The sequence below is a fragment of the Antennarius striatus genome, chromosome 24, assembly GCF_040054535.1.
Source record: "Antennarius striatus isolate MH-2024 chromosome 24, ASM4005453v1, whole genome shotgun sequence".
NCBI lineage: Eukaryota > Metazoa > Chordata > Actinopteri > Lophiiformes > Antennariidae > Antennarius > Antennarius striatus.
This window is the reverse complement of record NC_090799.1, coordinates 4,165,837-4,181,164: the sequence shown is the minus strand read 5'-3', so window position 1 is coordinate 4,181,164 and position 15,328 is coordinate 4,165,837. Positions and strand designations below refer to the sequence as shown.

Here is a 15,328-nt window from a genome sequence, read left to right as displayed (position 1 = left end):
GACTGTACCACCTTTGCTGTAGGGTAGATACTGAATTGTTAATCAAATATAAATTGATTGTCTTATATAAACAAAACGAAATACACAATAAAATAGTAATTAAACATACTTAAACTTATGCTCACAACTTTTAATTTAGAAATATTTGTTAATAAATACGTCGTTAACATTTAGATATTAGACATTTACCCCCGAGCGAAGCACATTCAACATTTCATCGAACTGTCAAAATCGCTTGTTGCTTCCTACATTAGCCTTAAAAGTAGTTAGCGGGCTAGCGCGTAGCGAGTGACAACCTCTTTTTCCCCCATGACTGACATATATTTTTAAAGTGGAAAAAGTTTTCCATTAAGGAAATAAAGGGAAGTCTCAGTCGAAGAGCATTCTTGCCTTCCTGTTAACGAATTTTTTGGGTCCCGTTGCAACCAGAATAGCGTTCGGTAGAAACGTACGTGGTGCAAGCTGGATGTGACAGGTTCGTCATCAGGTAAGCTGCAGGTAGCTAGCTGAGAAGCTAGTTCCCCCTGGCTCTGCGGTGTGTTACACACTTGTTACGACGTTATGGTGGATGGAATAGCTGTTTGGATAATAGACGTGGCTAAAATGGTTGTAATATTGGTACCCCAGTGTCGTAGACGTTACACGCTGGGTAGCTTTGCTAGCTGACAGCCATTGCCCAGATAACGAAAACTAGTGAAAGCAGCTTGGTAAGGAGCACATATCAAGTCTTTTCAGTTTGTTTTCTATGTGTGAAGTCACCTTAACAAAGCAAATGATTACAAAAACCACTCGGGGACATGTTCGATAATTACTCGTTCATTATTCATTCCATTGCAGTGTGAATTGCAGTTATTACCAGTCGTCCCTTGTTTCAGCTTAGCACGAACTAACTTTTCCATTCGGACACTTTTTTCGAATGGAAACGCTGAAAAGGAAAATGTAAATGTAATGACACGCTGTCAAGCGCAAGAGATTTTACATTCAAACACAACAACAACCACACAACAAATCTGTGGCGTCAGATTGATGCCAAGTCTGCCCTTCTACCACACGATTAGTCATGCAGGCGAGCATGAGGAATTATTTGTTCGGCGCATACATTAGCTGTCACTGGCACAATGTGTCCCCGGGCACCAATTGAATAGAAGGCAGTGAAAGAGGCGAAAAATAACATAAGGAAACGATGATGGCCTCTGAATGCATAGAAGAAACGAATCAGACGCAGACTTTCTGTTTAGCCATCGCTGGAGGGCGTCCATGCTCTCACAGGTTACTGCAGCGTTTAAAGATGATTTGTCTTATTTAAAGCAATTTTAAATATATCTTTTTAAGCAAGATATTTGGGCTCATTAGAACGGTCACCCCCCCCCCCCCGAGCTTTGATTGGGTATTGATTTTAATTAGTTTATTTCAAACCTCTAAAAAGAAAATTATTAGGTTAGCAATAAATGCCTGGTGTGTCTAAATAATATAATTTGCTTATAGTATTTGTTATGGTCTCAACATAGGATTATGATTTATGACTTAATCTGACCAATTCTAATGAGACGTTAAATGGAAGCCCATTTTAATCTACTGCAGGTTGGCTGAGTAGTAGCCTTTGGGTTAGGTTAATAAATTGTGATCAGGTTAGCTGCCAGGTCATGAACAATTACGTTGGCTCATGTGAACAATGCTGAAAGGCAGCAGACATCACTTTCAAAGGAGCTAGTAGTATAACAATTTAGGGATCTTTGGCTTACCATTTGTAAAAGTATCTTGTTCTCATTAACAGCTGCAGCAGTGGTACTCTTGAGTACAGCAACGTAATTCATAGCCATTATGATTGCTAGGAAATGAGCTTTAATCTGCAGCCTCAAAATTTGGTCAATAACATCATACTGGGTCACATGTGTTTCAGATTAGCAACCAAAAATAGAATGATTGATCCCAAGATAGTTTTATGCAGTGAAACCAGTACATCTTGGTTGCGGTTTATCCTTTTTATCATTAATATGAACGGTTTCAAGCCACTTCTTTAAACTTGTTCCGGAACATGCTGAGTGACCATTTGCCTATTAGGTAGTTTTTTTTAATTCTTAGTCATAATGTGGTTTGTTTCAAAATTACCAGAATGGGTTTCAAGCGGAAGGAAGCAGAACTCTCTGCCGCTTGATATTTGATTACGGCTAATAATAGAAAAAGACAGCTGCCTTTTCATTGATCTGTCTTTGGTGCCCTATTTCTGAGCCCTGTTTTTTTCCTCTGTCACATTAAACCAGTTGCCGTAACTTACTATACAAAATTCTGTGTCGGACCTTATTTTCAAACAAAGTTTCAGCCCATAAATATTCATTTGCATTAATCAAGCGTTGTTCGGAAGACTTCTTTTATATGTTAGAAAATGAAGCTGCTTTGAGTGCAGAATGTGGTGGAGTGAGAGTGAGCCAAGCCGTTTGGGGTCAAACAGGACAGGGATAATGGGAGGGGAGGGGATATCGTGTTGGAAGGAAGTGGCTCAGCTTGTTTGTCTGCGAGGCTTTTGTTTGTTTTCCTGTTGGACAAATCTATTTAGAAGGTATGCTATATCTGAGGCCTGCTGGTGGAAATTAGCTACAAGTGGGGCTTGTTATACATATATTGACACTTCAGTAATGTGGATATGGAGAAGTCAGTAACAGCCAACTGAGAAATTGATAAACTCAGCATTGGCAGGCCTGACTGGTCTGTATGACAGCTATTGTTGTGACTCAGTCATAAAATCCTAACATTTTGATTTTTTTCCTGTTTTTCCTGGACAGATTTCCTACTGTTGTAATACACACTTGAAGTCAAACGAATATTCCCCCTTATCAAATCTCCTGTGTTTGTATTAATAACATTGAATTGACTGTATTCACCGAAGGTGTGAGGTTACTCTTTTGCTTATGAAAAATACCCTCCCCCCAACTCTCTGTTCATGCTTCTTGTAATGGCACAGCTCTTGTTAAGTGTTATTTGGTTGTAGGTGCGCTGATGCCAAACATGACGTCAGTGTTCAGTTTGTAGAGGTAGATGCTGACGAGCTTAATCCTTTCAACCCCCATCTACAATAAAAACCGTTTGACAAATATATTAGCTGTGGAGCATCAGATTATGCAGCTATTAAAGCATAATCAGACAGTAAATGGGTTTAGCTATCATTGAACTGTGGAGCATGTCAAGCTTCGTTAGGTGTTTTCAGACTAAACCGTTTTCCCCCCAGGAACTAAATACCTGTAAGGATTTCTTTTCTTCATTTGCATTTGTCAGTTTGACACCTCAAATGATTGGAAGCTGGATGTTGGTTGTTACAGAAACGCCACTCCCGTGCCATGCAAAAAAACAACAACAAAAAGACAGATATCTGAGTGTTATGTTCCCTACTTTTAAAAGCTGTTGTTTGCATTACTGTTTCTCGTGTGTTTTCATGGCGGTCAGCAGTGCTGCATTTGTTCATGTGTTCAAGTAATCAATATACAAAAATAAATAAACCACTCACCATGCACTTACATCACTCAAAGTTCCTCCTGTGCTAAGAGATTTCTTACTCTGCAGTAGCACCTAAGAAACTCCCTGTTATCGGCTTTTAAGTTTGTAGTAACTGTGTTGTAGGACCAAGAAAAGGTTCTTCTATTCTGAAAACTCTTATGATGTCAATAAACACACACTCTGCTACAACCTTTCTATGAGCGCAGGGCAGAGATGGGTGTGGGAAGAGGCAGAGACACAGACAGTACGACTTCCCTATTGAATGTGTATCGAAAAGTCATGAAGCTGAATCTCTGACTCATCAGTTCTGTGACGCTCCGGTTTCACGGCTCATATGATGCCAATCATCATCTCATCAGCTGGACAAAGCAGAGAGGACAAGTGGGGGTGGGGGTGGGGTAAACCAGTGCTTTTAACATTACAATCTCTTTTTTTTCAACCCAAGAAAATTCTGAGTAACAACAATGTCAGAAATGTTCACTACTGCAATTTTACAGTCCAGTAAACGAAGGAATTAGACTGAAATAGAGCTTGAAAGACGGCTTCAAGAAATCAGGGAAAAAAGCAAGTGAGGGATGAGGAGAAGGGGGATGTATAAGAGAAGGGAAGGCGATGGATAGGGTGGATGATTTTAGAGGATGGATGCTGAGTGGCGGTCGAGGAGATTAGGGGGTGTAGGTGCGCGCTCGTTTTCTGGGGGGGTGATGTTAAATGAGATGATAGAGCACAGACAAGGACAGGGCTGATCTTCATTATGCAACTGCACCGCTAATTATTGTGTACTCGTATTACTTTGTGACATAAATTTTATGTGACATAAATATGCACTTTTTTTTATTAAAAAACCATTCAGGTGTGGCTGTTTGAAATTAAAATATAATCACTTTCAACAGGGTGGACAACGATGATATGATTGCTAGTTGAGGAGGGCAGTGAAATTGAGTGATTATCCGATGTTCAATATGTTCCAAATCAGTGTCTACTTAACATTCTACTCTTCACAGTCCATCACTGGTGTATTATTAAAACCTGTTTTTATTTTTATAACAATTATATATTGTTGTTATTCTAAATATTGGCTATCCACATCCTTCTAACCTTGATCGGTAGTATTGGTATCTGAACGTTCTGATCAGATGAAGTATCTGTGAGCACAGGTTTCAGCTTTACACTTGGTGCTCTATCACCCAATCAAGAGGCTCCGAAAGCTGTTATTCAAAGAATCTGTCCTTCTATTGGCCGGGGCTCCTGGGGGGTAGGGACTTGCCGCAGGCTGATGGGCAGGAAGGGGCTGGCTTTCGGGGGTGTCAGAGGGTTGGCTGTAAGTGCTCGAGCCAGATAGTTGGAGGAGACACTCTTCTGCTTCCTGCCTGCCTGCCTCGCTCCCTCACTCGGCTGCTGAGAGACGTTCAGAGAAAATCCCTGTCCAGGAATGGACCTCCAGCTGCAGCATTCAGCAGAGTGCGAGGAATGACAGCAGTTCGTCCGCTGTTGAGGTCCAGCTGTTGAGGCTGTACCGTTGCGTGTCACAGAAGCACCGGCAGCCTCTTATGGTCGGGACAGCAGACAGACAGAGTCACACAGCAGAGCCACGGGACACAGAGGAACGAGGTGGGGAAGAAACGTTATATTGGCTGGCTTCTTCTTTTTTATTAATTTTTTTTATGTTCAGTTCTGCTGCAGTGTGCTGCATACCAGTCTGGGTGGGGAGGGACGAAAGGAAATATTTTATCTGTGAAAGAGAAAGAGTGTGAGGCTAAATAAGAGAGAAGAAAGAGGAAGGAGATAAATGTTCAGGGCCACTAGGAGCTTGCAGCCTCACAGTAACTACACGTATTACAGTTTCCAGTAATGGACTTTCTCTTCTGACTGTTGAGGGAGAGGCTCGATTATCACAGTAGTTGACTTTCCCCTGTCTCTACAAATGTCAGGAGCTTTTTTTTTGTGCCTCATGGACTTCATATTTTTCGCCGTCTAGAGAAAAACTTGGATGGCATCTGTTCTATTTCTGTTGTGGCTCTCGTAAAGTTTTTATTCGTAACTCTTTATGTTCAAATTTTCCAAATATCAAGAGCAAACGGCTTTGACCCTCTTTTATATATATCAAGACACAAATTGTTAATCGCCCGTATAAGATTGAACTTCACAGTTCTAATACGCTGTGCATCATGGCATGGTTGACGTGTCCTTAGCTTTCCGCTCTCTGTCTATGTTAGGCTGGGCTGGCACAGTCAACTAGTGGACATCGTTGTCTGCATAAAAAAGGCCATGGATGTGTCATACGTCTGGCCATGGATCAAGGGGAAGTGGGTGTTTTCTAAAATGGAACACCAGTTCAGCCCTTCCTGTTGAGAAAATAATGGGATAAGACTCAAACAAGAACCCAGTCCTGACTGGAAGAGCCAGAAATCCCCTTCCTCTAAATTGGCTCAGATACCACTTGCACCTCAAGTTGGTATTAAAAGGATTTAGTGGTTGGTACAAGGGTGAGTCTGCTGAATCATTCAACTTCTGTGTTATCACATCCTGTAATTTCATGTTTCCTGTTATTTGACATGGTTTCTACTGGCGCTTTAGCCAATCTCCTATCTTGTAATTTTTACTCATGTTACTTGTCAATGGAAATGATCACAAACAGTTGTGGTACTTTGATGATTTTCACATCAGCACAGGTGTCCTGTTAATCATGTGTATCTGAACAACATTATTCACCTCTTGCTGTTAGCTATACTGTAATTAACTTGACTGGACAATCTCGTGGCTGATGTCAAAATTTGATGGAAGCTCCAGATACTAATATTCACTGCTGATGTGCTTGAAATACAGCAAAATCTCACAAAATGTTGGGAAAGGTTTAAAATGTGCCCCAGGTTACAAAGTTGGAAAGCAAACAGGAAAGAAATGGCAAGTCCCTTATTATGAGCAGGGTATTCGGGTCACTGCGGTTTAGCTAAGGCTATTATGATATGGGGCACACCTATCTGCTGACTATGTGAAATGCTTCTTGTGTTGTCTCAGTAGCTTAGTTGTGGTATAGCGTCTGCTGAGCTGCCTCACCGGTCCTTATCACTAATGGTACTTGATGATATTGAAGTTGAAGGAGCCTTAGCTTATGCCAAATACAATTTCATAAGCACCATAGCATCCAAAGTATTAAATTCAAATTAGACTGCAGAGTATCGTCCTGCTCTGATCCTCCGGGGAAGATGCAACGGAACATTTTGGAAGCTGACGAGCTGGTGATGTGACTTTGAAAGCCTAGAATGATTTGTTAGTGATGGAGGACATTTTGATAAAGCCTGTACTATAAGGCTCACTCATTTTCCATTACTCATTGGAAACTGAGCATTTTGTATTTCCCCTTCACAATGAGGCCCTCTCTCCATGGCTTTGAAAAACATTGACCACTTGTTCCTCTTGGCCATGCAAATGACGATAGAACATTGGTTTGCCAACAGAAAATAGTAATAAATGGAAATGCAGCCACTCAGGTACACTGGTCATGTGCTTTCCTCTCACAGCCATTTGTATTTCTACTTTATTTGAGGGTAACACCTAGCTGATGCCACAGTAAACATTTTCTCAAGGCTTATGACCAATGGAAACCAGGTAGCTTATCATGTCTGCTGAACAAATGCAAGCAGCTAAGATAAACTGCATGGCACAGCCAGAGCGCACAGATACCAGACTAATGGGTTACATACGTGGTATTCAGAGGTCAAGCCAATGACTTTCACTCGAGACACCCCGAGTCCCGCTGACTCTCATTCAATTAAGCGGACTGAACAAGATAATGCCTCTGCCAGCTGGCCTTAGTAAGCGTCGGTAATCCATGAAGTCTAGTACTGTGTTGCTTTTCTTTCTTTTTCTAGTCTGTTTTATCAGGTCACCCTGTCTGTTCACTGTTGCTACTGAGGACACAGAGGGGACAAAGCCCTCTCACAGGAACTGAATATAAACAGAGTAGGAACTGATGTGCAAGATTGGCTCCTACGGTATTATTCAAAGTGTCCTATATTAAAAAGATGAGGCATTTCATTGCTTTTATGCATTTGCAGAGGCAGAGTTTTAGATAAAAACACGTGCTGTTTCTGCTAAATGCTCATTTCCACATTTTCACCCTTGAATAAAAACAGAAGCTGGTGCATTTAAGGTGTAGAGGAGTTCAAAACATCGGTGCTGTAAGGTCTCTTCCTACCTGCTGACCATCATCCTGCTACATCACTAACATGGTGCTTAATAGTGACACTTAAGCTCAGTGTAAACTAAGACATAAGCTAGCCTAAGCGATGCCAGGGGCAGGCTGTGGAAAGGCAGTCAATCCAGACAGAACCAAAACCGTTAAATCCTTCGACCTCAGTTTGATTCTTCCAAAGCAGTCATTGTCACATAGCTTTTTCCTCAGTTGTGTGTTTGAATTTTGAGGAAGATATGATGCTGTCATAAAGAGGAAGTAGTAGTTTCCCCCAGGATAACTATTTTCTTTCTAGCAGGGGCTTCAAGTTTTTCCAAGGTGGCTCGGTTGTCTCTGCTAATGAGCTATCACAAAATATTAGCAGCATGATCAAAATTGAAACTTTTTTTTTGTTAAATAATTTGTGGTGCTAGTTAATGAAAGAACTGATTTAAGCCTGGTCCCACATGATTTTGACAAAGACACAGTTGTTTGAACAGCAGCTAGATTCCCTCGGCATATGGCACGAAAATACTCTTTACAGTATGGGAACAGACATGTGGCCGTGTTCCTACATGATTTTTATGATAACATCACCCACATGAGGTTCTTTTTCATCTTCAGTTCACACCATTTGTTTTGAATATTTCTCATGTTTCCCTGTGAGGTTTTTGGATGACCCCACCAACCCATGAGCCCACTCAACTTTATGAAACCCTTCGGTGCTATAAACCTCTGTCAGAAAGACTGATGCCTTTTTTTGTTGCCTATTTTAGTTGAGTACAATTTGCTCCATTGTTTGTTACCAAGTTATTTTATAAATGGCACCATCGTCCCTTCATACACTCAGGCAAAGTAGGTTAGTTTCATCTCAGACTTCAGGGTTTCTAAAAATAAGAAGGGATTAATTGCTAAAGGTCAGATCTGACATGATTCTTACCTGACTTTCTCCTCTGCAGTGATTGGCTCTCTCCCTGGTGAGATGGTGTGAAATTAAATCTTGCCTTGGAGAGTGGAGCCTGGATGTCAGTGCAATCGGATGAGAAAGCTTTTCATCTCATTTCACAAGATCAGCACTAAAGTGGGACAATATGATTACCTGGACAATGGTGTGGAGTCATAGGCTTTAAATTCTTTTAGTGTTGCTGGACAATTTCACGGGGAAACGTCTTTCTGTCGCTGGTTTTTAAGGAAAATCTGCTTGTAATTGTGACTGCCTGAGACAGAAAAGAAGAATCTGAATGTTGAAAAGGAATGTCCACCCGGAGTCCAAAATTAACACTCACCATTTGCCAAATATGAGTAAAATCCAAGTTGGCAAACAGAAACAATGAGGTCACTCGCCGTTGGCGGGTTGCTACAGGCCTGTTTGTTTTAAGCTCTCATCACTAGAACAAAGTGAATCTCTTCACATTTTTGTGGTAGACAATATACAATGTACACATTTTCCATACAAGTAACATACAGTTGAAGCTAAGCTAGTGTTGTGGCAATATTATTTTTTAAAATACAACCATGTTAATTCATATTCAGAAAAAGTCCTGCATTTTCACGTAAGCAAAACTTTGAGTGTACTTGGTAAAATATTCTAATAAGTATGTTAAGATAACAAAAGTCAATTAGACATAACTTACATTTTCACTATGCTTCATTTTTAAAAAAAATTCAGTTATTTAAAATATGCTAAAAGAATTAAAGTAAATAATTGGTGGATAGAATGATTTTGGCCATTTAATTTGTTTTTTCTTCAGAAGACCAGCCAGTAGCAGACCAGAAACTTTTTCAGCATTTCTATGTCTGCATAACAACCATCTAAAGGTTTCTGTCAATGCCTTTAGAGGAGACTTAAACATGTTGGTGTTTTCTCCAGGTGTTGCCTGCACTGTGTAGAAAAGTTTAGGTTTAATATAGTAAGGGCTGAATCTTTTAAGAAGAGTTGTAACCCTTCTCCTCCTGTGGGTTTAGCCCCCATTAACCGCCCCTAGTTTGCTGAAAAATACTTCCAGATGTACCCAGGGAAGAGCTCCCTACGCAGTAGCCTGGTAATGGATCTTATGTACTCAAGCTAAAGGTCACTTCCTCAGATTGTTGCTCCACCAATTGTCTCCCTCAACCTCATCTCTCTGTAGGCATCGAATTGACACAAAGTATTGTCGTTACGTGACAAGACGAGGATCAGAGGATGCTGTCGATGAGCTGGTATCTAATTTGGATGGTGGGAGACCAGTAAATATTTCAGGACACTGGGCAGCGTCATAATCATGTTTGGCACTGGCATGTGTCTCGGCCCCTCTGTGGCTGCTGGGTGGCTGCCCGGAATAGTGCTGCTCTACGCGGTTTTCTATTGGCTACAACCATCCCGCCATGCATGGCTCTACTGGGTGGGTTGGACCCTTGGGCTTTTAAAAATTTTTTTTTATCTCTGCTCTGATTCGATGCTCTTGTCCACTGTCTCATAGCACAGAGGCCTTTGCTATTCATCACTTTGTGTGTTATATGTTGGAGAGCCAGTGGGCTTGTAGCCACAATGTACAACGACACACAGTAGTGTTTGGGGGACTTGCTGTCTGCTTTCTGAATTACGTCACAAATGCCTTTTCTCTGGTTAACCAGTCCTCTAACCTTTAGAACGAGCATCCTCTGCAGCAGTCACTGAAACCTAGAACATATTCAATGACTAACTTTCTCAGTCTGTACTGTCCTCTGCTTGTTTTGTGCTCGTCTTTTTACCAACCTTTCTCTTCTCCATTTCAGATCACTGATAGAAAGTGCCTTGCGGGACAACATTTGCTACTTGAAGATCCTTGGCTGCGAACAGCTCCACTTTTTCCCCTCTGCAGTTGTGACGGGACGTAGCTCAACTGAGAGCCCGTCCGACCTTTTGGTTTGTTTGTCCTGAAGAAACAGCGCCTGAAGAGGTAGAGTTGCTGCACCGCTGGATGAGGTGTCAACACTCAGATAGTAGGGGCCGAAGAGCTAGAAGCATCTGAAACTTTGTGTCGTCCTTAACCGTGCCATCGCTCCTCAAAATAGAACCACATTTGCTCCCCAACGACCGCCCTTGCACAGATATCATCACTCACACAAAGTACATTTTTGGGACATTGGTAAAACTAAAAGAGCTTAGCTCCAAGCATGCCCCCTCTGCCTTGTCAAAGTCTTGCACCTGAGACTCACTGATTGATAAATAATTAGCTGTTTGATTGTCATACTCCACAACAGCATTGCATTCCCATGCTCCAGTCAGAAAGAACTTGCCAGTCCATTACCCCCATTTTGCTGTCCGCAAGGACAAACCTCATCTACTGACCTGAAGCAGAGCATTTATAGCTTCATGTTTCCTCAGTTTTAGTTGTTGGGTTTTTTTTTGTTTGTTTGTTTTTTTATCAAACTCTTCTGAAAAGCTCCTCAGAGGATAGCCTCCTCCTAAACCAAGTGGCTCCGCTCCACCCTAGCTCTTCAGCCAGCACTGCTGACATGGCTCTAAACATTGCTTCGATACGGGACACAAAATGGCTGACCCTGGAAGTGTGCCGGCAGTTTCAGAGAGGGACTTGTTCACGCAGTGATGAGGAATGCAAATTTGCCCATCCACCCAAAAGCTGCCAGGTGGACAACGGGAGGGTGATCGCCTGTTTCGACTCATTAAAGGTAAAGAATTTTGAAGTAAAGGTAACTAATGTGTTCTGGTTACCTCCTGTAGTTTTATTTTATACAGTACCTTTTTCTCCAGAATGTTGGCTTTTGCCCATTTCATGCCATTCATTTGTCATCAATGCCGAACATACCTGTAACACTACAGGTATCATCACATTTTCTACTCATTAAATTGTCCTTACACAACCACATGGAACTCTCAAATAATGTCAAGCGGATGTGAATTATTTGACAGCACTGTGCTGCCAAAATAGCATCTATCTAAAGTGTTACAGCTTTGTGGTTCCTAATGGTCGGCCGGTGTAGGTTGTCTTCTCGAATTAGCATGTGTGTTGAGACTCTTTGCGGTGTTGCAGTTTGCAGACCAGCCTGACCTACGAAGCTAAAGGCCAGACAGGTTTGTTGTCATGTTGTCTTTCACCACAATTGTGTGTGTGCACATGGGTACGTTTTTCACCATTCTCTCTCTCGTATATGACATAACTGTTGCGTGTCCATGATGTGGTTGATTTTATTTGTTGTCAACTTGATACAGACTCTAGATTTTAAAAGCACAGAATGGTTCTGATTAGCAACACTTGGGTGATACTCTTTGAAAATCCACCTAAAGTGTTTTGTCCTATAATAGTTAAAGACTGTAGTTTATTTACTGACCTCAGACATGTTACTGTTTACTCTTTTTTGCTGTTCGATACTGTACAACAAGGTCGCTCCTCGCAAGCCCCGTACATACTGCAAATAAGATGGCTGCATCCAACAGTAACCCAATATTTCCAAGCTGTCCGGGGGGAGGAATAAAACAGCTGTGACAATGATAAATAGCCACAGAAAGTAGAGCAGAACTGGAATTATTAGGAGTTTGGGTTTTTTTGTAAACGTGAACTGTAGCTGCATTTCACACACTCAGGACGTGTGGAGAATGCATGTCGCTGTTTGTGTACAAGGTCATTGACTAAAGAGAGAGAGTGGGTTCACACACCCTATGAAAAAACGGGCCTTTATTCGGATTGCATTTCCTCATACCAGGGAACATTCCCTCTCGACACACATGGAAAGCATTCCACTATGTCGCATTTTTCATACTTAAAATGCATGAGGAGTGTATAAAAGTCATCTACAGTGCAAGTACCACATATGAATTATTATTTCCACAGCTGCTTTCAGGTGTTTTCTTTGCTAAGACCTGCTCATGGTAAAGCTGGCTGAGTTATCACTTGAAGTCAGTCATCGAGTGACATTTCTTCCCAGCTACTGGAATTTGCAAGCTGTCACACTGTTATGGTTTAATGAGCAAACAGCTGACAGCCAATGGGGATCGATTTGTTATTCCATCACGAAAAGGAAGGCCTGACATGGATTTCTTCTGCACATGACATGATTTTGCTTATGAAAACTCCAGCCAGTGAATCCTGATGTGAAGAAACTAAATTACAGGAGCACTGCCACTATTCTCTACAAATCGTGGTTTGAGGCATTGCGCTGGCAATTCATGCATCATTTGCACCTTAATGTGCAGAATGAATAAAGCCTGTGCATGTAGCGTGTGCCAAAGTCGTCTAATTTAGCAACCGAGCCAAGAACAACTTGAGGTTATGCTGCTTATCCTGTAACATGAGTTCTCTGACGCCATGAATGGAGTGTTCATCACGCTCTAAAGCTTTTATATCATTATTTGCGGTGGTGTGGGCTCTCAGTCACAAACTCCCATGTGTCTCTGCTGTGGATTGTTGACCTCAGTGGGCAAGAAGTGTCATCTTCCTCATCTGACAAACACTGGTCTCACACTCCCTTGAGGCATTTTAAAGGGAGGTCTTTGCTTTCACAGCATCACCATGACAACGTCACAGCTGTTGTCAGCATCTTCTGTTGTGAACAGCAGAATCCAACCAGCTCATGCTACTTCTGGATGACTTGATGTGAACTACAGACACCTTCATCATGTCTTCCTTCAAAAGGCGAGCTAGCTAGTAACTATTTTTCAATTATTTTCTTTTGTTCTTGTTTTTAATTCAAGCTTTTATTCCAGCATCCTAGACTCGGGTTGTTTGTAATAATGTGCAAATTTTGTTCTTCTATTGGACAGCCCATCAGCTGAAAGCGTAATACAGCTAAATTTAGACATGTATTGGCAAATTTATCTATAATGTAGCTTCTCTCAGTCGTTCTTCACTGCAGGACCCTGTGACAGAACAAGAATACAGGATCCTCTGTACTTTTAACTCCAGTATGCCTCCTCTCTCCAAATTACTTTGCTCATGACAGCCAAGAGAATAAATGGTTTATTATGCATCAGGAGATGTGTGTTGTCCACGGCAGGCTGATTTGCACCCCATTACACCCATATTGTCTACCTTCTGTCCTCTCATCTCATTGGGTTGTCAGGGTTCGGTTCCACCAGGCGTAGCGTTGCCTACGATCTGAAGGGTCCTTTTCAGAAAGGCATCAAGGTGTAGCAGGAAAGAAAGGTTATCTTTGTCGTAGCACATGTAAGCACTTAGCAAGCATGTCAAGTCAGTGGAGAATTCGACTGCTCTGCTTTTGAGACCTAGTTGGGAGAAAAAAAAACAGTTTTTTGTCTTTGCATTCTAAATGTAGATCATCGCAATGCTAAAAATAGGGACAGGTGTTCTTGGGGTTTTACAGCAGCCACTTCCACAAGTCCCTTTTTTCTGGAGCACAGGACAACCTGGGAAGGCGGTGGTGATGAAAAAAACAAAGAAAAACATACACTTTTACATTCATTGTGCTTTGTATGGGCCAACAACAATCAGGAATCATACCTGCTACGTTTGCACCTGCTCAATCATGCAGCTTGCAGCATCCTGACTCCACTACGCTGCTCTCAGCATTTCTGTAGTATAATGTCTAGGGGATTATATTTTTGTCCTCCTCCTCTACACTGTTGTGCTTTTGAAATATTTTTTTCTCTGCTACATTTGTCATCTCTCAAAATAGGACAAGCTAATTCATCTTTGTCCAAATAAAGCTGTATTTTTATTTGGTTGGTATATATGAAATAACCAACCAGGTGTCATCCATTTCCATTCTGACAAATTGAACAGGAGTGCAGTGGGAAGTGTTTTGGTTCAGATGTGTTTATCTTGGAACTTTATCATACATTTGAGGTGTCTATTTAAATCTGCAGACGGGTATATTGACTGCTGTGCGTTATGCAGCATATATAGTGAATGCAAGCTGTTTGGCGACACAGGATGACTCCCAAATAGGTAATTGATTCAAACATGCAACGTTGCAGTGCCTTCACTGAATTGACTGAAGGTCATGGTAAAGCAATGTGGTCATACACAGTCCATGTCTGTGAAAGCACATTATAAATCAATGTGACGTCGCTGCTGCAACTGCACACGATTTTGTTGTTGGAGATTTTGGAAGCGTCCATCCATGCCTTAGAGACAGAATTGTCATTCATATTTGGGTCCAAGACGCGTCCCTTTGAAATAGTATCATTCACTGCAGGAGATGATAGATAATCAATACAGATGGAGCTGCGCCTCCAGCATCTCCAATCATCTCAAATGATTTGTCATGCTTGAAGCCGTTTCCTAGTGAGCTAACTGTCAGACATTTGACCGCAGAAACAATAACACAGACAAGGGAGCGCTGTAGGAAATGAGTCCACATTAATGGACGGTCACACCAGTCATGTGATGATGTCACGCTGACTGTGCTTCTGACAGTAGCCTTTTGTTAGTGCCTGTTTCTTGGCTTTTTCACTTACTTTCTCTTGAACTCTGTTGGTTCTGTCTGTGACTAAGATGTATGGGTTCAATGAGTTGTATTTCTTCCATCTGCAGTTAAAGGTTGAGCAAGTGTCTCAATTTTAGTTTTAGACTGCTTGTCATTGCAAAAATATGACACAACACACACAGGCAGGTTTTAAATAAAGCTGAAAGGTCAGCAGATCTTTGAGAGACTTCCATTTTTATGCACACATTCTGTCTGGTTTTAGCGTGCGGATTCTTTGCGATCCTAAAAGGCCATCAAGCC

At 41.5% G+C, this 15,328-nt stretch overlaps 1 protein-coding gene across 14 annotated transcripts in view; it reads left to right on the top strand.

Annotated features, from left to right (window-relative positions):
- The first annotated feature begins 274 nt into the window (after positions 1-274).
- mbnl2 (muscleblind-like splicing regulator 2) overlaps positions 275-15,328 on the top strand; it is a 47,401-nt gene continuing 32,347 nt past the window's right edge. For 6 of the 14 annotated variants that reach the window (XM_068308941.1, XM_068308943.1, XM_068308938.1 and 3 more), the window contains exons 1-2: positions 4,827-5,100; positions 10,418-11,314. In XM_068308941.1, the coding sequence (XP_068165042.1) occupies positions 11,141-11,314 (174 nt within the window). In that variant the 5' untranslated portion in view covers positions 4,827-5,100; positions 10,418-11,140. Of the gene's footprint in view, positions 488-4,825; positions 5,101-10,417; positions 11,315-15,328 lie in introns of those variants that run through there. The other 8 variants (XM_068308934.1, XM_068308936.1, XM_068308937.1 and 5 more) reach the window with 3 other exon arrangements.